The sequence below is a fragment of the Coffea eugenioides genome, chromosome 2, assembly GCF_003713205.1.
Source record: "Coffea eugenioides isolate CCC68of chromosome 2, Ceug_1.0, whole genome shotgun sequence".
NCBI classification, from domain to species: Eukaryota; Viridiplantae; Streptophyta; class Magnoliopsida; order Gentianales; family Rubiaceae; genus Coffea; species Coffea eugenioides.
In genome coordinates, this window is record NC_040036.1 from 32,073,548 (window position 1) to 32,096,898 (window position 23,351).

At 34.0% G+C, this 23,351-nt stretch overlaps 2 protein-coding genes across 2 annotated transcripts; one reads left to right on the plus strand and one right to left on the minus strand.

The window, feature by feature from the left end:
• Window positions 1-6,949: 6,949 nt before the first annotated feature.
• LOC113759502 (extensin-2-like) lies at window positions 6,950-14,149 on the minus strand. The gene is made up of 3 exons (XM_027302078.1): window positions 13,572-14,149; window positions 9,814-9,884; window positions 6,950-7,482 (listed from the first exon to the last, which is right to left on the minus strand). The coding sequence occupies exons 1-3, from the start codon at window positions 14,147-14,149 to the stop codon at window positions 6,950-6,952; spliced, it is 1,182 nt and encodes a 393-aa protein (XP_027157879.1).
• A 5,331-nt stretch (window positions 14,150-19,480) lies between these two features.
• On the plus strand, window positions 19,481-22,987 carry LOC113762644. The gene is made up of 6 exons (XM_027306190.1): window positions 19,481-19,804; window positions 19,919-19,977; window positions 20,951-21,000; window positions 21,094-21,579; window positions 22,070-22,247; window positions 22,606-22,987. Exons 1-6 carry the CDS (start codon window positions 19,660-19,662, stop codon window positions 22,768-22,770), a joined length of 1,083 nt encoding a protein of 360 aa, XP_027161991.1. The 5' UTR covers window positions 19,481-19,659; the 3' UTR covers window positions 22,771-22,987.
• Window positions 22,988-23,351: the final 364 nt, after the last annotated feature.

Here is a 23,351-nt window from a genome sequence, read left to right on the forward strand (position 1 = left end):
TATAAGTTGCAAGGGGATTCGGTGCACATGCTTCAGAAGACAAAAGGGCAAGAAAGGTAGCTTATTTTCAAGTCAAAAAAATTGGTTATTGACTATCTTAACAAATTTCAGATTTGGGAATCAAAGGGTGGAAAATTTGACCAAGAAAAAGGAGTTTTGGACCAACTTTTATGCAGAGACATTTGGGGAGGTCTGACATTATCATACGAGGGAAAGCTTGAAGAGTGCAGAAATGTAGTTTTTCCATTCTCTTAGTGTAGGATAGTTTAGCTAGTGAGTTCATCCTTCTTGTTTATTAGCTAGATTATGATGAAGATGGAGATGAAGAAGGAGGAGTTAAAGTTCAAGTGACATGGGTTATCTCTTCTCCAACTCTTTATTTTTTGTATTGGATTCTTAAGTATGGTTAATATACAAGTTTTGGATTTTATGTTTATTATGTATTTCTAAAATTAATGCCTAGAGTATTGATGAACTTTCTATATTTTGTTAGTGATGTTTATTTGTTTATTTGGTGATATTATTTTGAGCAAGTTATTTATCACTTTTGATATTCTAATCATAATTAACTGGCCATTAATTGTGATTATCTAAGGTGTTAAATTTGCAATGAGAATTGGAATTTAACACTAGTTCAAGGAAGTGATAAACATAGGGAGTTCTCTCACGCAAGTAGAGGTGCACCTATGTGGCTTAAGTGACTTGTTTCATGTAATTTCATAGAAGAAATGAACTTGTAGTTAATTTCATAACCACGAGAGTAGGTATGGCTTAATTACAAGTATAGTTGATTCACTACGAGAGTAGGTTTCACATACATTAGGAAATTACGCCATAACTAGTCAAGATAATAGCATTCACTTAACCAGTAATCTCATTTGCAAGAGTAGTGAGGAATTCCATATCTCTAGGAGATTTCTAGTGTTAATTTTCATTACTTTTATATTTATGGTAGTCTAGATAATAAAGGAGTTCGAAAATCACCGGTAATTGCAATCTTTCCTGTGGGATTGACCCTTAATACCCTATACTCGCTCACGATTCGTATACTTGAGATAAATCGCGTGTGGGGTATTTAGGAGTTTATAAATGTAAAACTTGATTGTGAATGAGCTAATTGTATATGTATACCCCGCGCACGTCATTACCCGTCTCTTAGATTCTAAAATAGAAAAAATAAATAGTAAATTTAATAATCTGATGATTTGAAAATAGAGAAAGACTTATTTGAAATATAAAAAACAATGTTATATATATATATATATATATATATATAAAGATCTAATTCCAGTATCTAGCTTCTATTTTATAATTTGTCGTTATTTTTTGATTGATATTCATATTTGGAATCTAGAATTCTTGCATGAAGTAAAAAATGGTACATAACATTTGAGTATTCAGCATGAAAAGGAAACATAATATACACAGTAATGTACAATGTTAGGCAGGACACCAGAAAATAGGTTGGCCTATTAAGCTAAAGATATAAATATCAATAAAAAGAGAGCATGCACTAACTTTATGAACAAAAAGTATCAATTAATCTTAGGGATAATTTCAGAAACCTCCCCTGAGGTTTCTGACTATTGCAGGAAGCTCCTTTTTAGTTTAAAAAATTATACCTACCTCCCTATGATTAGCATTTCAGTTACAATATAGATCCAAAATGCTAACTTTCTCCTCAAAAAACCTAAAATACCCCTTTGTTACTTAGAAGGGGGAAAAATAAACTAATAAATTTCTTTCACATTGCAACTATTGTAAATGACATAACCACCACTTTAACGAACTCAATAAACCACTTCACCATAATTCCCATATTTTTACAATTTTGACATCTTACTATTGCCGCCCCAAACCTTCCCATGCAAATCAACTGTGCCAATTAAAGTCTGCATTCAACCTAATATTTAGGCTCTTTTTTTTTTTTTTGCCTAAATTCAATGTTTGAATTGACCAATGTCACTATTCAACCTTGTTGTTACTAAAATAATGTAACCTACTAAGAATATCAACACGGAGCAACCAAAAACAACACTAGAGACCACATCCCATGTCTCTAGGCAAATCTAATTATAGTTTTTATATCTCAAAAATCTTTTTTACACAATTGGTATAATATCATAACCTTCTTTAATCCACATTCCCTTTTTAGCTATCATTTTTATTTTCTTGTGTGTACTCTATATCACCGCCATCTTTTTCACCTTCATTTAGTTTGACAACAAATATGATCCGGCAACTTGTCATTGTGTAATTTCAATTCAATAATACTTATATAAAAAAAAAGAGTGTGTGTCTATTTGTGAAAAAAAAAGGTGTAGGAGAAAGAAGGTAAGAGAAGGAGTCGGAGAAATAGAACAAGAGTTTAGTTTGTGTGGCAGTAGTTATTTTAAAATAAAAGACTAGTTATAATTGTAGAGTTTTTTTGTTTGTAGAAATTATTTATAAGTGAAGGATATTATAGTCATTTTACTACATGAAACGAGGTTAGTGTAATTATTTAAACCTAAAGGGAGGTGAGTGAAATTGTCAAAAACCTCAAAAGAGGTTTCTGAAATTATCCCTTAATCTTATATACACTAACATCTTTAGTTACATGCCATATGTGTAAAAAATTTAAATTTAAATTCAAATTCAAATTAAATGACATGAATCAAAGGATGTTAGTGTATGCGAAATTAATTTTAAACATATTAAAAAACCTTTGTGTTGGGAACTTTAATTCCCTGGAATTTTATGCAGATTAAGCTCTTAAAGTCCAATATTTCTCTGATCATTGAAAATTTGCAGTGTTATAAATCTTCAGAAGATTTTAGAAGCTAAAATAACTTTCATATCTAATCAGAGTTAGTTGCTTTGATGTGCCATTTGCCACTAGATTGGATGAAAGGTAAGGGCATATGCAAATTAAAGTACTTACCTTAATTTAAAAGTCACGCATTCTTCTATTTGCATTTAATTCCATCATTTAATTTCAACTTAATCACAGTTAAGGGAAAAAAATCGTTTCAACTTTATATTATAAAATATTTAAGAAATCACCATGAGGATTGAGAGAATCTGATATTTTTTTGGGCCTACTAGGTCAATTGGGGGAGGGTGGCAGGAGATAGGGAAAAGGAGGCTAGAGACGAAAATTAGAGGGTGGCGGAGGGCGAGGAGCAGGAGGAGTTCACTACTATTGTTTAAAACCCATCAAAAATGCTTCTAAAACACCACGTTATATGTTTTAAGAGTTTACCTGCAAAAAATGATTTAAAATTATGACATTGTTAAGTGATAAACACAAACAGATGAAATTCCTAAAATTCTTAAAATTAGATGAAATTCCTAAAATGAAGGAGGAGTGCTATCTTTTAATTTATTTATGTAGCTTAAGTCGTATTCTTGCTTAGTATAGAATTTTCCTATATTTTAATACAACACACATCTACAATTTAAATTTCCATCGAAATGGACCTTGTAGAATTGAAGTTAAAAGTGTGCTTATGATTACTACTTTCTAATACTATACTATTCAATACATGTAAACAATTAGCTTCATTTTTCAAATTCATCCGTTGTATACTTGGCTCACAATCTGAATGACTAAAATTTAGAAAGCCACGCGTACAGCTTAAGTTGGACGAGAGGCCCTGGCGCCACCCATATAATCCCTAAGCTAGATGCCCACCTTATTCCACTGTATATTTCTGTTGGCAATTTCTGGAAATAATTCAAGACTGAGGACTTTCGCTTTGAATATTTTTTGGCGAAAATTGAAAATTGAAAATTAGTAACAATTTAAAATATGGGTTCAAAGCCGAGATCTTTTCCTTTGGATTTTGGGTGGTGAAAATTGAAAGTTAAAGAAATTTAAAATTGAGGTAGGTACTGCATGTGAGACGATGTGAGTAGTAGCCACGGGGGAAGCCAGGTACGTCTATGGATATGGTAAATATATGCAAATATGGTTACTCTAACATTCATCATATTTAACCGAGCAATTCCTACAAGAAAAATAAAAACCAAAAAAGAGAAAACAAACCTAGCAATTGCATGGATATAGTTCAAAGAAAGTATCTAGTTTTCGATGTTTACCTTTTGCTGGATTAGCTAGGAGACTTCATAGCTCAGGTCAGGCTAATCACTTGTTTCATCTTAGATCCTGAGTCATATGAAAATAGAAGGGATACCTTTAAGAATTAGCATTAAGATATTTAAACCCATAAAGCAATATACTTTTCGTGTTATTGATAAGAATTTAATAAAAAAAGGAGTTTTTTTCCTTTTTCTTTTGTTATTGATGTATTTATTTTATCAGGAGGGCCTGATCACTCAGCCTCTAGTTGCGGTCCCAGCCTCGTCGGCTGGTTAGGTATGAGCTATCTAGTGTCAAAAAGATAGGAGATTAGGCTGAATTAAATGGCTAAATTTGAGAAATGAATACCCTTTTAACCCTTTTCCATTCCCTCCGTTTCTTAAATCTCACTTTTTCCTACTGAAATTTTTTTTTTTTAAAAAATAGATGTTGTTTTATGAAGAGTATTTAATCTATAGGGGACAACTTGATGTCTAGTAACTGTTAAAGATGCATTTCAGATCTTTTAAAAACGTTCAAATGCATGCCATTTGTTTTGATTCCGAAGCAATTTTTAGGTCTCTTTTTCTTTTCAGGGAAAGGAATTGAATAGTATAAGAAAAAGGCAAAGGCATAATTGGTACCAAAGGCAAGTTGCTAGTAATTTCTAAATTTCCAAACCACCAATAAGCCAATCTTTCCCCATCCCTTTCTCCGACATCGGTTCAGTAGAGAGTCGAGTGAGAGTGTTTAAGCTCCATTGAGGTCCCTTCCAATTAGCAATTGCCTGGAAGTTGGACTTTAGTGGGTCCCCCTTAGATAATTTCTCTCAACGCTTTGTTGAAAAGAAACAAAAGTCACAATGAGGGTTAATAGCTGGCTTAAGTTGAGTGTTTCCCCATCCCTTTCTCCCACATCGGTTCAATAGAGAGTCGAGTGAGAGTGTTTAAGGTCTATTGAGGTCCCTTCTAGTCAGCAATTGCCTCGAAGTTGGACTTTAGTGGGTCCCCCTTAAATAATTTCTCTCAACGCTTTGTTGAAAAAAAATAGGCCAATCTGCCTCAAACAGTGAAAAGTCACTGGTAAATTGGTAAAATGAATACTAGTCATATCCAGCTCAATACGAATTTGAAATGCTCCCTATAATGTAAAAGCTTGGATGATCTCATCAAAGTAGGAAATACTAATAATTTTGGTGTAGATTCACTACCAACATACTAGAACAAATTAACCACTTAACTTGCTAAATTGTACTTAAGATAACAATAGTAGTAATAACTGATGAAAATGTAAAAAATATAGAAACTTAAACAGGAGTAAAGAAATTGCAACTTACAATTGAGTACTTGTAAAAATGTCAATTAGTAAGCATTAACCGTATATTAAGCAGCCAGCTAGTAAACTTTCGGCAATTTATAAATAGCAATGCCAATACCGTGGATGCAAGTTCCATTTCCCATAAGTTTGGCCTTTGGTACAATTGGATTAGAAAATGTTGTAACAAAAAGTTAAATAGGATGTAGCTGAATTGAGAAATGATGCAACAAAATATGAAATTACCAATTTACCCACAAATGGGGCAAAATGGAACTTCATAAAAAAAAAAAAGTTACTGCAATAAATTGACGGTGGTTCTGTAAGAGCTTCCATGGATTGTGCCAGGTCAAATGGGAAAACAGGTAAAACTTCAAATTTTCTTGCAATTAGTTCTTCACAAATTGCCCACAATTTTGTTGTAAAACATATACATAGATCCGCACCTTTGTTACATTTTCGTGTGTCATGAAACTTTGATTTGACTGTCTAATTTTTCCATGATATCAATGGTTTATAATGGCGTGTAAACGCTGAATTAGTAATTGTAAACAAGAAGCAACTTTCCTTTAATATGCAAATGATGTATTTGTACATCAATCCATCCCACAAGGTTACTATACTCTAAAGAAACCGAGCAAGACGAAAAGCACTGTCATACGATAATACTTGCATCCATCAACAAATTTTTTTTTTTTAACTGCATATCTACAAAATGCTGTTCGGTGCATATATGAACAAGTTATTAGTTGGAACTGTAAAGAACTTTTAATTACTTTTGAGAAATGTGGCTACTGTGAAATTGACTTTTACTTTGATTTTGAACTGTTTTGGCTATCTCGTGATCAATTTTCCATTCCTTTTGTTTTCTCAAGCCTTTTAGTTGGATAATAGTCCACTCATTTTCGTCCAATCAGTAACTACTGACTTTCTCCAGAAAAATATATAGTTATTACTTGAAATTAAAAAAAGAAGTAGAACAGTCATATCCTTTTCTAGAAAAAGCCCATGTATATAGGTTATTTACGACAATCAGGGAAAAAGGAGCTTATAGTCCCAACAAAAAACAAAATAAAATAAGCCACTTTATTCTGTATCTGGTAGTTGGGGATGGAAAAGATGTGGGAAGAGGTGGGAGGATATAAAATTAAAAAAAAAAAAAAGTACAAGAACAAGCCATCGCAAAGGCAACAGAACGATACAATTGGATACACAACAATATTGAAGCGTCAAATTAAAGTCCTCCTCCAAAGCAGGCAGCTCCGTCAATAGTTATTCTTTTAGAGAAAAAGAAAAAAGCAGGATTATCGAACTGCATGGCTGATCACGTGATTTCTTTTCGAAGATTTTCTGGACAGGCAGTTCTCACTTTGGAGGGTTTCAATAAAATGACAAACTCAAACAAATGACTCCAAGACAAGAACAGTAAGACACTAGACATATTCTTATAACGTGCGCTTTTAGAGGACGTAGTTCAAAGAAATCAGTAGGAATAAGGCGGTGCAATGGCTAATGGAAATGACTTGTAATGCAAGGTGGCCGGGTGACGGTAACTAATAATAAGGAAGTGGTTCACTTGTATGTTGGTGGTGGTGGAGATGAATAATAGCTGTAAGGTGGGGGAGGTGGTGAAGTGTACTGGTATGGTGGAGGTGGCGGTGAAGTATACATATATGGTGGTGGTGGAGGTGAATAGTAGACATATGGTGGAGGTGGGGGAGAGGTGTACTTGTAAGGGGGTGGTGGGGGTGAATAATAGCCGTATGGTGGAGGTGGGGGCGAAGAATAGACGTACGGTGGAGGTGGTGGAGAGGAGTACTTGTAAGGTGGTGGAGGCGGTGACATGTAAACATATGGTGGAGGTGGTGGAGGTGAATTGTAAACATAAGGTGGCGGTGGTGGTGATGAGTAGACATAAGGTGGGGATGGATAGTAATATGTTGGTGGCATGTACATATAGGGCGGTGGTTTGTACTCGTAGGAAGGAGGTGGAGGAGAAGCATAGTCCACAGGTGGCCAAACATTGTAAGCATTGACATGAAGAGCTAATATGGAGACAAGTGCTAACAAATGCCATAATGATGCTTTGAGGAGAGCCATGTCTCCTAAGTGGTAGGAATAGTTATGAATTTTGATCAGCTACAAGTTTGCTTGATTTCCAAGAAGTTTTGGAGACTTAAAAGGAGTGAAAACATCAGATGAGGTTCACTTGATGAGAAGATGATTTGCTTTTTCCCGTTCATATAAACAACTCAAGTCAACCTTATGAACAGTATTACTTCCTGGCGTCCTACAATTTCTACTACGCATTATTCTTTTATCAAGGTTCACACGACAGGTATATATCGTTAGGTAAGATTGGAGGCAAGAATTAGTCAGTTTAATCAGCAATTAGAAGAGAATATTCAACTTGGCAATTGGTTAATTCAATACATAAATTATTTTTACTCTGAATACTCTCTCAGCCTAAATTTTACGTTTTTAAAGTGTTCTTCAATATTCTTTACCAGTAAAATCTCTTATGTGGGAGTAGTTTCTCTAAAAATTGATTGAGAAATTTGATTGACGAGTAAACCATTGAAAGGAAATCCTATTACATTTGCACTTTGTAACTTTAAAATCTTAAGTTTAAACATCTAAATTTTGTGCTCAAAAAGTAGCTCTCATTGCTATTAAAAATCAGAAAATACAGCAAGCTTAGTACGAATGGACTATTTAATTTTTCGATGACAGATGCTGTGATCTTGAGAATTAGAAATAATAGGGCAAATTACATTTTACCCCCCTGTGGTTTACCCTTTTTTTACATAACCCCTCTATGGTTTCAAAAGTTATACATAAGCCCCTCATGGTTTGGATTAAAGTGTCAAAGTGACGGAAATAGTCACTCGTAACGGAACTTCTAAAAATGTCGAAATTACCCTTATAAATACATGACACATTAACCCCATATGCTTTTTATATTTTATCATATAACTCCCTTATAGTTTAGTACTTTACCATATAACCCTCTTATGATTTTTAAAATATACACATAACCCCCCTTGGTTAATAAATAATTTTCAACTTTACATAAGGGTAATTTTGACATTTTACGTGACGCCGTTACGAATGATCATTTCCGTCACTTTGACACTTTAATCCAAATCATAAGAGGGTTATGTATAGCTTTTAAAATCATTGGGGGGTTATGTGAAAAACGCTAAACCACAAGGGGGTAAAGTGGAATTTACCCAAAAAAAAGTATCATTATCTTATCTCTATCCCTACCTTCTAGGTGTTTCTACCCTAATTTGTAACTACTTTTTTGAATATTTAAAATCTTTCATCTAACTACTATTCTGAGTTTTTTATGCTTTTAGAGAGTCTGCAATCTAGGGTAAATTATAACTCAAGCGACTGATTCTACCTTTGAGGATGTGGCCTGTCTTTGGTAAATAACTAACCCCGGTGACTTATTCTACCAGAGGACTTGAGCTGTTTGAGATGAACTTGAAAACTAACCGAAAATGAAAGGCTTCAAAAGTTGGAAATTTATGCAAAACAAATGAAAGTCAGTATTTCATCTGTCAGCAACTTTTGAATCTTCCCCCATTGTGACATGAGAAAGACGCGTAGTTTCTTGCAGTCTGTAGCAAAATCTACCATATTTTAAAGATTAGTTAGTAGAAATAAGTCTTCCAAAGAATACATATTTATTTTGACCATATTAACCACTATCCATTTGTCATACTCTACATGAATTTGAAGTGGTTTTGCTTGCAGATTCGCTATGTAATTGGATCACTTCTTCTGAGATATGCATTCTTAATTCCTTCTGTCTTATCATAGGTTGTTATTATATCATTGGAAGTGTTCAACGAGAAGTTATGTAGCCCTATTATATGAAGCATCAGTTTTCTGCATGTAAACTGGAGTAATAATTACAGTATCAACTAGTACTACTAAAACCTATATGTTTACAATAATAGTTAAGCAGGACAAACTATAGCTTCATTAAAATTCCAATCTAAGCTCAGCTCTCAATTGCTCTTCGCCACCCTGCAACTAGTTGCTGTATCACATTTTCTGGAGTGGAATATCTACCTTTGAATTGCCTTTGATTCCTCTCCAACCATATATTGTTCTGTATAAAGTTACTCTATAAGCCGTAGTAACAAAGTATTGTTCTGTATAAAGTTACACCGCCAAGAAACTTCATCTCTCCAACCATATATACCTCTATAGATAGAACAAAACTGCTGAATTCATTCCCATACATAAGCTGAGCCCGGATAAGTCAGAAATAAACTAAAAAACTTGGGTCTGTTTGCAGCCCTAGGTAGAATCATGTTAGTATTCAGCTTTTTATGCCAAATCTTAAAAATCTAACAAGGGAATTTTTTTTTTGAGCCCTAACAAAACTGATCTTAACAAGGGAGATTGGAAGAACAAACCTTGAAATTCTTCAACTCTATTAACCTGTTTTTCTTGTCTATTCTGTATTTGATAAAAGAACCTGATTTTACTGAAACATGAGAAACACAACCAGCATTATGGTGAAAAGTAACTTTGAAACCTATGAATTGAAAGTATAAGCGTCTAATTCATTTGTTTCTAGCCAACTAGAAAACACCACGTGTGTTGCACATTATAATAAAATTTAGCACTGACTTGTATCTATTTAGTTAATACAAATTGATTAATTAACAGACTAATTTTGAGAACCAAAATATTTTCTGGCTTTTAGCAAAGAAAAAGAAGTGTGCTTAGAAGCCGTACTAACACAATACACGTGTGGAGCAGTCATCTTAATTAGTTATATGCTTAATTAAACCTAAGGCAATATTTTGTCTTTAGATTACAATTAGGATTTTTATTGCTTCCTTATTATAGAGTAACATTCAACAAGCTTAGGTTTAAGCAACTGCTTATTTACATACTATTTTTCTTTCCAATCACTAAATCTGACACGTCTAGTTTTCTTGAATTGAGAATTAATAACTTACGGAAATGCAAAAGCGACAGGAACTTACAATAGTACAAAAATTCCAACTCACTTTGACTTATAAAAAAAAAATCAAATAGTAAGCATTAATAGGATGGTAACGAGAGTGAGTGCCTGCCCCACAGGGCATGAATGGGGTGGATTTTTATCTTTGATGGTAAAAATGAATTTGAGATTTGGAGTTTGATGATGGAAAGATTTTTTCGAGTTATTGGAATTTGGAATATTGTTGAGAAGGGATTCATACAACGTGTACAAGACACGAAATTATCAGATGATGCAATTAAAAAGAGGAATAGACAGTTAGATTATAAGGCATTCCACTATCTCAACACTCAAGTCCAATTACATGTAGCGGATAAATTCATACATGCAAAAACAATAAAGGAGGCTTGGAAATCTTTGATAAATTCCTATGGTAATGGTGGAAAAGAAATTTGTGATGAAGAAGAAGAAAAAGAATACTTTGATGAGTCAAAAGAAGAAGAAATTATAAAAGTTGCGAGTGCACATGAAGATGAAGAATTTATGATTCAAGAAGAAATTTCACATGTGGTTGAGGACAAAGGTGAAGTCATTGATGAAGTTAAAGATGTGCCTGAAGATCATGGCAACGTAGAAATTGTTAATTTTATCAAGATTGATAAACTTTATGAAAAGAAAAATCAAGTGATGGACTTGATTAAGATCAATTGTGAGGTGGACAAATTAATTGAACGTTGTGATACTGCTAGAGTTGATGCAATTGTTGGTGTGAAAAAAGTAAAGGAAAAACATGGTGATGTTAAAAGCATCGGTAGTGGCAACTATGATTTTGTGGTTTTGGGAGATTTTCTTGGTGACATGGATGAATTAAATTATGGAGTATCTAATGGAGTATGGGTGAACATGATTGAATTTTTTGACAAGAGTGATCAAATGAAGAAACCGTTTGAGAAGTATAAGTTTTGTCCACTATCGTGCGTGAAGATGAAATTGAAGATCAATTATAAGTTGGGGTTGAATGTTGTTTATACTGCGACTAAATTTTTCATGGAGATTTAAAGTCGATATGGCGTTAGAGATGACAACATCAAGAGCTTGGTTTAAATGAGGCAATAAAGGAAATTAAACCAAGTTATTTTAGAATTTAGTTTCCTAATTCTTTTGTTGGTGTCTTATTTGTTTAGTTTCCACATTAGATTAGGAAATCTCAAGTTAGTCTTCAAGTAAATTTTGGTTTACAATTATAGTTGTTTTAGGAAATTTTTCAATTTATAAATACTATCAGTCTAGTAGATTGTTATTTGAAGAGTTAAGTAGAATCTTGAAAGATACATTTGAGAGAAAGTTTCATAGTTGAGATTTGTGAGCTGTCGTGAGTGAAAGGCTATGAATTGATATTTGTTATTGTTGAGTTTTAAATTAAATAAATTATTGAGTATTTATTCTCCTCCTCCTCCCACATATTTTTATATGTGTTAAAATTGATTCCGCTGTGCACGTAATTTTTCATGCCAACAAATCTGTATTACATGATTATGCGTACTTACTCGAGTAATTGTAACGATTCACTTCATTTGCATAATGTACTCTTTTTTATAACTTTGTATAAAAACAGGTAGGGATCTACATCAAACCCCACTGTTTCTAAGTGGTTTCTTATTGGAAAAATGAAATTTAAGCCCGAATATAACTCGAAGAAAATTTGAAATATCATGAAAAACAAAAGCTCTGTTTTTGCAAAACTTAGACGGCAGGTGAAAAGGAACAAATGACCTGTAGTTCACGGGCTGTAGTTTAATTTGCCTAAGATTCAATTTCCAGTAAATTGTTTTTGGTGACATTGCCCCATCCATTCCCCATTTTCTATACATCAAAAAAGTAATTGCAATTAATGAAATTGATTCTCTAAGAGCTTCCATAGACTGTGCCAGGTCAAATAGGAAAACAGGTAAAACGTCAAATTTGCTTGCAATTATTTGATTATTCACAAATTGCTTATAATTTTCTTGTAAAATATATCTGCACCTTTGTTACACTTTTGTGTGCCACAAAATATTGATTTGCCTGTCTTATTTTTCCATAATATCAACGTTTTATTGTTTCCATTAGCGTTTAAACGTTGAATTAGTAATTATAAATGTGAAGCAAATTTTATGTTAATATGCAAATGAATTATGATGTATCTGTACATCAATCCATCCCACAAGGTTACTATAGAATTAAGAAACCAAGCAACACGAAGATCACTGTCAAATGATATTACTTGCATCCACCAACAATTCTTTTAACTGTGTGTGTGTATATATATATATATATATACAATATTATTCGGTGCTTATATGAACACGTAATTAGTTGGAACTATAAAGATTTTAATTTCTTTTGAGAAATGTGGCTACTCTAAGTTTGACTTTTACTTTGATTTGAACCGTCTTGCTATCTCGTGATCAATTTTCCATACGTTTCGTTTTCTTAAGAGCCAATGAGTAACTACTGACTTTCTCCAGAAAGATGTGTACTTATTGCTTGAGATTATAAAAGAAGTAGAATGGTCATCTTCTTTCCTAGAAAAAGCCCATGCATATACGCAATGCCACTATGCAGGAGCAGGTGAATCAACATGCTTATTTGAATGGAAAGCAGAGATAAACCAAAATCTCACACCTGAAATATAGGCAATCAAGTGCACCAAATAGTTCTCAAGCACCAATGCTTATTTAAGACAATCAGAGGAAGACGAACTTGGAATCCAACAGAAAATAAAATAAAATAAACCACTTTATTTCAAACATATATATGTAGTACAAGAACAGGCCATCATAAAGGCAACAAAACGATACAATTGGATTCACAACAATATTGAAGCACAAAATTAAAGTACTCCTCCAAAGCAGGTAGCTCTGCCTATAGTTATTTTTTTAGAGAAAAAGAAAAAAACAGGATTATTGAACTGAATGGCTGATCACGGATTTCTTTTTCTAAGATTTTCTGGATAGGCAGTTATCACTTGGAGGGTTTCAGTAAAATGACAAACTCAAACAAATAACTTCAAGACACCAATAGGAAGACACTGGACATATTCTTGTAACGTGTGGTTTTAGAGGACATAGTCCAAGGAAATCAGTAGGAATAAGGAGGTGCAATCGCTAATGGAGATGACTTGTAATGCAAGGTGGCAGGCGTGAAGGTAACTAATAGCAAGGATGTGGCTCAGCGGTTTACTTGTATGGTGGAGGTGGTGGTGAGGAATACTTATATGGTGGAGGTGGTGGTGAGGAATACTTATATGGTGGGGGAGGTGGTGAAGTATACTTGTAAGGAGGTGGTGGAGGTGAAGAATACATGTATGGTGGAGGTGGTGGGGAGGAGTACTTGTAAGGTGGTGGTGGTGGTGATGAGTAGACATATGGCGGTGGCTTGTACACATAAGGAGGTGGTTTGTACACATATGGAGGTGGCTTGTACACATACGGCGGTGGCTTGTACACATACGGTGGTGGCTTGTACACATACGGCGGTGGCTTGTACACATATGGTGGTGGCATGTACTCGTAGGGAGGTGGTTTGTACACATATGGTGGTGGCATGTACTCATAGGGCGGTGGTTTATACATATATGGTGGCGACATATACTCGTAAGGAGGAGGTTTGTGCATATATGGTGGTGATTTGTACTCATAGGGAGGAGGTGAGGGAGAGCTATATTCAGCAGGTGGCCCATCATCCTTGGCACTGACGCGAAGAGCCAATATGGAGACAAGTGCTAACAAATGCCATAGTGATGCTTTGAGGAGAGCCATGTCTCCTAAGTGATAGGAATAGTTATGAATTTTGATGAGCTACAAGTTTGCTTGATTTCCAGAAAGTTTTGGGGACTTAATGGAGTGCAAACTCAGTTGAGGTTCATCTGATGAGAAGATGATTGTTTTTACCCTCTTTATATACACAAATTTAGTGATGATTTGTCGATGTAGTCAGCTTCATGAATAGTGTAAAGTTTGACGTCCTACAAGTTCTACTGCGCATGCATGCATTATTCTTTTATTAAGGTTCACACGACAGGCATCGTTAGGTAAGATTGGAGGCAAGAATTAGTCAGTTTAATCAGCAATTAGACAAGAATATTCAACTTGGCAATTGGTTAATTCAATACATAAATTATTTTTACTCTGAATACTCTCTCAGCATAAATTAAATGTGTTAGAAGCGTTCTTCATTGTTCTTTACCAGCAAAACCTTTTTTGTGCAAGCAGTTTCTCTAAAATTCGTTTGAGAAAATTGATTGACATATGAGTACATAAAACCTTTTAAGCGAAATCCTATTACATGAACACTTTGTAATTTAAATCTTAAATTTAAATATCTAAATTTTTTGTTCAAAAAAGTAGCTCTTAGTGCTATTAAAAATCAGAAAATACATTAAGCTTAGTAGGAATGGAGTTTTTTTGTCTTAACTTTTTTCTTGTGATACAGCTGATTATCTGTCCACCGACAAGTGATGTATTTTGCACCAACATCTGCAATATGGCGGGCGGGGGTGGGGTGGGCAATTTATAACTCTAAGAGACTGATTCTACCTTCGAGACTTGGCCAGCCTTTGGTAAATAACTAACCCGGGCGACTTATTCTACCTTGATATGATCACTTGAGCTGTTTGAGGTGAACTTGGAAACTAACCCAAAAGTAAAGCCTATAAAAATTGAAAACTTATGCAAAACAAATGAAAGTCACGATTTCACTTGTCAGCAACTTATGAATCTTCACCCACCATGACATGAAGAAGAAATTATAGTTTCTTGGTGTCTATAACGAACTGTACCATATTTTAAAGAATATTCAGTAATTTTCCTCAAGAATATATATTTATTCTGAGCCTACAAACCACTATCCATTTGTCGTGCTTCAAATGAATTTGAAGCAGTTTTGCTTGCAGATTCGCTGTGTAATTGGATCACTTCTTCTGGGATATGCATTCTCTTATATATAGCATCAGTTTTCTGAATGTAAACTGGACTTACAATTATGCTGCAGAGTAAATTTTCATACAGTGTCGGTGTATTTCTTTTAACACTAGCAGACTTAAATCGTTGTCACGTAATATGAATTCAAATTTGAAATTCAAATTATGTATATATGATATGTATCTATCCATAACTGATAGTGTAAAAAAATCACCCTATTATTAGTGCATAAAAAATTAATCCTATTGTATTAAATATTAACAAGTACCTCAAAGATTTATTATTATTAAGAAGGCATTGACTATTTCGGATTGCGTCTTTCCGAGAAGGCGTAGAATTATCATGCATAGCATGGACTTTTAGGGAGAGAAATCACCTCAAAGCATCGAAATATTCTAGAAACTATTGCAGAAATGCTCATATTTCTTGAAAAAATTGATGTCAAGATTTAATGAAAGTTAAAAGATTGTTCATCCAGCTAAGTTTTTTAACTATTCTACCACAAAATTTTGACCTGAGGACCAGGAAGGTTCAAAGAACTTTCTTCGTTTCTTTTTCTCACATAAAAAGGGTTATGGTCCCCTAGGGACTGCGGTTGCAAGGTCTGTGTCAATTGGCCGGCGAAGCCTTTGATTGGTCCACATATAGAATCCTTCATTTTTCAATCTTTAACGTGAGAGGAGCTCGAGCCAACATAAAATTTTTTTTGCTATATCTATGCCAAGTTTCTATTTTTAATATGGGAGGCAGTGGTGGAGCCACATGTAGTTGAGAGAGTGCGATTGCATCCCCTCAATTTGGAGAAAATTATGATTCAAGTTTAGAAAATTCATAAATTTTTATAATTGTTTCTTGTTTGCCTCCCAAAATTTTTAGAATTCTCTTTCCTATCATATATTGCCCTCCTAAATAATTGACAGTAGACAAGCATTATCCTTCACAAGAGCGAATTCAAAGATAATTTTCACTGCAAATTTTAAGCACAATTTATATGAATGCACATTTTAACATCGAAAAAATGAATTTTTAAGATAGACATGTTTATTGGTTTTAAACTCTACAACAATTCTTGTGTTATCGGAGTTTAACCCCCTTATTTTTAGAGTTCTGGCTCCACCACAGCTGGAAAGTGTACTGATCAACTTTTCAACACAAAGAGATTAGCAACATATCAACCGAGTCATAATATTTAATCTACAGTAAAATCTAAACACCTCTAAGCCCAAAAAAAAAAAAAGAACCACCCAAATGTGAATGTGCATAATCCAATTCCGATATTCTTAAATTACCAAATTCTTCATGTTAATTTTCTGTAACTTCTAGACTATGGTCCTTGTGTTTAGTGAATATGTTGGCCCTTCTACGTTATTACAAGAAGTTATTCATCATGAGCTGGAATACGATCTAGTAATACTAGTGGAAGATGTGCAAGAGGGAAAAGGGAAAAGGGAAAAGTGGTGCTGAATTTTATCTCTTAGTAGACAAATATCCAAAATTGACTCTTTATATTAATTATCATCATAACCTAATTTACTTACTAGCTCCAGATTCAAACTCAATTCCGAGCCTCATATATTCAAGTTGAGTCAGGATTTGATTAAGTCAGAATTAAACTTAAAATCTCGGGTTCTTTGCATCCCTAGGGCCAATTGTGAAAGTATTTCAGCTTTCTATGCTATTTTAAAATTCTTAAAAATATAGGAGGGAATATTGAAGAACAAATCTTTGAAATCCTTCAACTCTGTTAACCTGTTTTCCTTTTTCTATTTTGGATTTTGATAAAACAACCTCATTGTACTCAAATTAACACGAGTGCTCAATTCATTAACACGATTACCACTGGTGAAGTCTTGTATTGTTCCTATCAATACCTAATAAATTCCAATTAGGCTAAATTTATCCTTAAATGTGACTTAACAAATATTTCTTTTGGCTAAATTAATCCCCAAGACCATAGTTATTAAACCGGCCCGGCCCTACGGTTCAACCGGTCAACCCGGTGAACCGGCCAAAAACCGGGTTGGGTTTGTAATTGGATCGTTTGTGCAAGAAACCCGTTGACTTTTCAACGGACCGGCGGTTCAACCGGTTGAACTGGACGGTTTTGTAAGAAACCCAGTTTTCGGATAAAAATGATTAGAAGATGTTCCAATGTTGATTTGAACCTCAAACCTCAAATATAAAGGTTAAGCACACTCACCACTAATCCAACAGCTCACTTAGTGCTTATTTACTCCTTCTATAGTATCTATTAGATTTTTATTCTTATTTTATTTCTTCAAAACAAAATTTGTTTGGAATCTTTTAATAAAATTTTATTATTCCCTAAATTCTATAAATTATGAAATGGATTTAAAAAATAACATATTACACAATTCATTGTTAAAATAAATATTATTCTTAATAACCTTTTGCACTTAAATTTCGTAAATAAACTAGATAATTACACTTAGATAAAATTTTATACTTGAAGTTTGGTGGATTACTAATTAAATTTAGGTTTTGTTAATTCTTATAAGAATTAATGATTATATAATAAATTGGACTAATTGAGTATTTACTATAACATAGTTTATTATAGTTTTAACTATATCAAAAATTATAAAATATAATATTTAAATATATGTAGTGACCCACCGGTTAGATCACTCACCCACTGGTTGAACCAGTAACCCGTTGACCCACCTCTTTCACCGGGTTCCTCTCCGGGCCGGGTTTAATAACTATTCCCAAGACACCTCAAGTTTTCTAAAACGTACTACTTAGTCCTCAAGCAATCAACAAAATTCTGTCTTATTGTGCGATTTAGGCCCTGTTTGATAACCCAATTCAACACTTAAACTTAATAGATTCATATCTTAACATGTTCAGACGCATTTGATAACAAAAAATTGAACATCTAAATTAATTAAATGGCATTAAATTTCCTAGACAAAATTTGCTCCCAAAAATAAGTGATAAACTATTCATTTATCACTAAATGTGATATACACCGAAATGTATTAGATTTATTACTTAACAATTCAATGACTTAATGGATTCAGACTTTAGATTTTAGATTTCAGTTTTCAGACTTGAGTTTTATCAAACACACCCTCAGTTAAATGAATAACATGGTCTCTTAGTGAATGAGAAAATAAATTTTGCTAGACTATCAAAATTTGTTACTGTTGTGCATATTGTACATAACTAAACAACTTATCCATTTCAAGGAATAAAAAGTTGTTCATGTATTTGTTCTCTTTTTGTAGCAAAGTGATTGAACCTTCTTGTTATAGGACGTTCATTGGTAAATGTGGAAATCAATCAAAATAATTCCCAGCAACCAGATCTACTTATACAGGATATTGGTGTACTAGTTTGGTATAGCTTAATTTTTTACACCAAAAAGTTACAAATTAAAAGAACTCTGTGTCTTTTTAAAAAGAAACTGCATAAAACAATTAATTGGGTGAAAAAATGTAATGAAAATTTTGTACTTTCCTTAGTTAGGGGGTGTAATTTTCACACATTTTGCCCAAGCAATTTATCTCAAATTCCTGTAATTTCTATTGGTTTTTGCTAGCTAAAAAAATAAGTACCTAACAAACCAAAGCAAACAATTTATGGCTTGGATTTTAGGTTTTTCTTTTTCTTGGTAGAGTATATATGGCTTGGAATTGGATAAAGTGGAGTTGTTTGGATATAAATATTTTTCCCAAATAATGTTTTGTTTGCATCATAAAGATATTTTTTTAATTTTTTATATTTTAAATAATTTTTTTATCTGATATACATCATATAAGTGTTAGTATGCTCCACTACTATTTTAAAAAAATTCTTCCAAATAATCTCCAATCCAAACACTTAAATTATATAAAAAGCCTTTGACCTAGAAGCAACCGAAGCCCTTCCCACTTGTATCTCCATCAGTAATTCTCAGAACCAAAGATAGATCCCCCAGCCCAAAACCCCATAAACCAAAGGCCCATACCAGTGAATGATTTCCCCCATCCCCCCTCACTTTTTTTCGTTTTCTCTTTCCTAAATACCCAGGGGAATAAAGCCTTGATTCACCAGATGACAAATAAATAAGAGAATCTCCAACGGTCGATTAATAAAACCACAATAATAAAATAATAATAACAATAAGACCCCTTCAACCCCCCCCCCCAACGGTCCACTTTTCAGACCGCATTCTCAAGCCAATTCTTCAGCCTTCACCTCACCGCTATAATCTGAGGCATTTTCACTTCACTATTCCATCACAATAAGCCAGTAAACAAGCCAAACTTCTTCAGAAAACTCGGAAAAATCGAAGCTTTGTGTAAAGATTTGAAGCTCCTTTCCTCCCTTTCTTGTAGAGGAAAATGGAGGTAGCAGTAATTGATTGGAAGAGCATAGATTCGAGGTTTGCCAAAGATGAGGTTTATGAGAATATCAATGCTCCTCAATGGGTTGATTTTTCTGCCCCTGATGCCTCCGTTGATGATGAGTCTTGGTTCTGTAGACCAGGTAATATCTGGGCAACAAATAAGTGTAATTTGGCTTTTTGGGTCATTGATTTTGGAGAAATTGTATGGGTTTTAGTTTCTTGATTTTGAGGTTTCTGGTGCTGATTGTTTGCAGATTGTAATCATCCAAAAAGGGTTGAAGATTTCTTCAAAGAAACAACTCCACATTTTAAGGTTTCTTTACTTCTCTGCGCTGTGCATTTTCTTGATTTCTATGCTGTATGTGGGTTCTTCTTTTATTTATTGTTCCTTTTTCTTTTTTTTTTTTCTTTTTTTTGGAAGGGGGGAGGAACCCATTTGGTTTTCAGGCAAAATTAAGTAATAAAAGTAGTTATTTGCAGATTAATTACTGCGTTGAAGATTTATGAAGTGGGTTATTGCTCATTGCTTATGCAATTTTTTTTTTTTTTTGGTGGGGCTTTGGGTTGGGGGGGGGGGGCGGGGTGGAGATTTCAATTAATTACTAGGAAATGGTTTAGAATTCAAGATTGAATTTTGATATGGGAATTTCTCTGTAATGCTGCCCTGCTATTTTTTCTTGTACATATACAAAATTGAACATTAATTTACCCAATCCTACTGGCAACATGTAAGATTTAGGTTCTGAGGTCCGTTTGGATATTGGATTTTTAGAAGGAAAAGGACAAGACTTTTTGCTTTTGCAAATGTGTGGAAGAAATTAAAGAGTTTTGGGTTTTTGTTCCAAGTGTTTATTCCATAATTTGTTAACATTCAGTTTCTTTGTTGTATTCCTTAAAACCATTTAGTATAAAATTTTGAGCTATCCTAGAATCTCATTTCTTGGATTCACTAAAATTTAAGTGCTAAACAATGCCCTCAGTGAAAGAGGAAATGAAGCTAAGCTCATTTCCCTTTTGCAGTAAATCTTATTTGGAAAAGTTCCAAGTACATAAAACATTATGATTTTAACATTCTGAGACATGTAAAACATTATGCCCTTAGTGATTCTAACCCGGTCTAATAGTGAATGGATTGTCTCTCTCTAGTAAATTTTATAGATTTAGCTAATGCATCACCAGTTAATCGGAAGCTGAAAAAGTATTAAGTTGTTCCATTTGAGTAATATTGTTTGACTCGTCTATTTTGAAATAACTTTTTCAACTAATCTTCTATCCTGATGTTTCAGAGGTCGGCTAGTGTCTCAGAGATACTTCCATTTGGTGAAAGAACAAGGAGGTACAAATGCAGTCCTAGCTCTTTAAGCATTTTATAGTCCTCATCGATCTTTCATGTCTGATGATTGGAGAACAATTCTTCTTATGATTTCAGAGATGCTACACTGAAGAAGAGGGGACTAAGAGGACCTTCAATATCACCAATCAAGGACTTGAAGTATGGAAGGATTACTGAAGACAGTGAGAACCAGAATCCCAATTTCTTGACCCCTCCCCATTACAAAGGTAAATTCATGAAAGAGGGAATAAAATCAGGCACAGAGAAGAAACAAATTCGTGAAAGTACATTGAAGAAGGAACAACCACGAAGTCTCAGAAGTACCTTGTCTGCAAAGAATCTGTTTGCTGGCAGCGATATACTTAATAAGGTGGCAGAGTTTTGCAATGAATTGAAGAAGTTGGCAACAAGGGCCAAGGACAGAGAGAATGTGGAGGAGAAGTTGATTAAAGACCATGTGAGGGATGATTCTGGTGACCTAGATGATAAAGAAAAAGAAAGGAAACCATTGCTTGAGGCAAGCATGGAGAAACATGAAGCACAGCAAAATAGCAAGTTCCAGGATAAGCGGACAAGGAAGAAGTAAGTGCTATATCCCTTGTTCTTTGTCATGTTACCTGAAAGTTCTTTTTATCTTGGTCACAAATTGTATTAGCACTAGATATTGGCAATGAACCCCATACCACATAGATGCATATGGAGCACACAACTTAGAATTAGGAAAAAGAATTTCTGGTTTTGGAATAACAACTCAATATTATCCCACCATATTGTAATCATCACTGGAGTTAAATTTGGGCATATGGGTGAGGGCAGACAGTTTTTGGCCCTGTGTGTTTATGTATTAGAGCAGTTAAAATTATGTTAATTGGTGCAGATTGATGTTATGTTTGGACCAACTCAGTGCAGAAAATGGACCATCTGATTCTTGGAATTGGATGGATGATTTAGCTATAATGTATTTTTGAAAAGATGTAGACATCTTGTGCCCAAAAATGCCCTTCTAGGAATCCAATTATAAAACATTATTCTGTGGTTCCTAAATATAATCTATTCGGTCAATATCATGCAGGAGATATGATGATGCAGAAAACACTCCAGTTACTATCAATGTTAAGACCATCAAGCATCAAGAAGAGACATTGTTGCAGATTAGGACTTGTCCTCCCACTCCACAATGTTTTTCAGCCAGCCGTGGACCTTCCAATGCTACCCACACCCCACCACAAGCTTTCAAGTCTAGAATGCCGGTAATGAGGACTTTCAGAGACCATATTGCTTCACCAGTTTACTTTCAATTCGTTTATATCATTGAAATAACAAATGGTGGCAATTACAGAGTTTTCCTTTCTTTTATATGGTTTCACCAAAATAGTTTGATATCAGTTGGGGGATAAAGAAAGATACATGATTTTGCTTTTCTGTTTCTAACCATCCCCTATAAGTCAGTGCTCTTCTACCGATCATGATGTGGTTTTGGCCTAAGTTACAATGGCGTAATTTGCACAAGATTGTACCAAAGTTCATGTGGTGGAAGTTTACATTATTTTCAAATTATTATCGTGTCTTGTTTACTAATTTCATGCACATTATGCTTCATGAAACTAGGAGAGAGGAGTTCTGCAGGAGCTGGGACAGAGGAATTTCGATGAGAAGAATAATGAGATAGGAAAGAAGAGCAATCATGGAGGGCATGCGGCGATGATTGGTGAAAAAGAAGCCAAGCCTTTGGATGTATTATGGTTTCTAAAACCTTGCACACTTTCTAGTTAGTCCATTTAGAAGTCAAGCCAGACATTCAATTGTATTCTCTCATTCTTTCATTCTTTCGTATCAGGTGCTTCTTAGACACACATACATATATCCACATTCTTCAATTCATTTGTCCATTCATCTCATCTCATCTACTGGGAAATATATATTGTAATAAGAACATGGTTTGTGCCAGAAACCAACTTCAGTAAATAAAACTTGTTGTCTTTGTCCTTCATTTTGCTGTGCTCCAGCTCTATAGATGTAAAGGATAAATGTTCTAGTCGAGCAACAATATAAATATTTTAGGCTTTCAATTAGGCTGTTACAAGTTTTTTTTTTCCTTTCCCCTTCGAAGAATTCTCTATTGAGTTTTCAAAAATGTGATCAAGAGGCCTATGCAAAATATATCTCCAATCAGTTTTTAGAATTTTTAGCTCAATCGATAGCCTTTTGTTTCTTCGATATATATTGAAACAAAAAAAAAAAAAAGGGTCTCTTCGCATGGAGGTTGTGAAGGATATCAGGTCTGATTGGGGATAAAATCCGTTTAGCACTCAAATCTGCGATGCATTAATTGTAACTCTGAATTTCAACAGCTA

Coding starts and splice junctions, on each gene's coding strand:
- LOC113762644 (XM_027306190.1), top strand. CDS start 19,660: ATGGAGGTAGCAGTAATTGATTGGAAGAGCATAGATTCGAGGTTTGCC. Junction 19,805..19,918: donor GTCTTGGTTCTGTAGACCAG/GTAATATCTGGG, acceptor GATTGTTTGCAG/ATTGTAATCATCCAAAAAGG. Junction 19,978..20,950: donor AAACAACTCCACATTTTAAG/GTTTCTTTACTT, acceptor CTGATGTTTCAG/AGGTCGGCTAGTGTCTCAGA.
- LOC113759502 (XM_027302078.1), bottom strand. CDS start 14,149: ATGGCTCTCCTCAAAGCATCACTATGGCATTTGTTAGCACTTGTCTCC. Junction 9,885..13,571: donor CCACCACCTCCACCATACAA/GTAAACCGCTGA, acceptor CTCATGTTTCAG/TAAAATCAGGTTCTTTTATC. Junction 7,483..9,813: donor TAGAGTTGAAGAATTTCAAG/GTTTGTTCTTCC, acceptor CCTACCACTTAG/GAGACATGGCTCTCCTCAAA.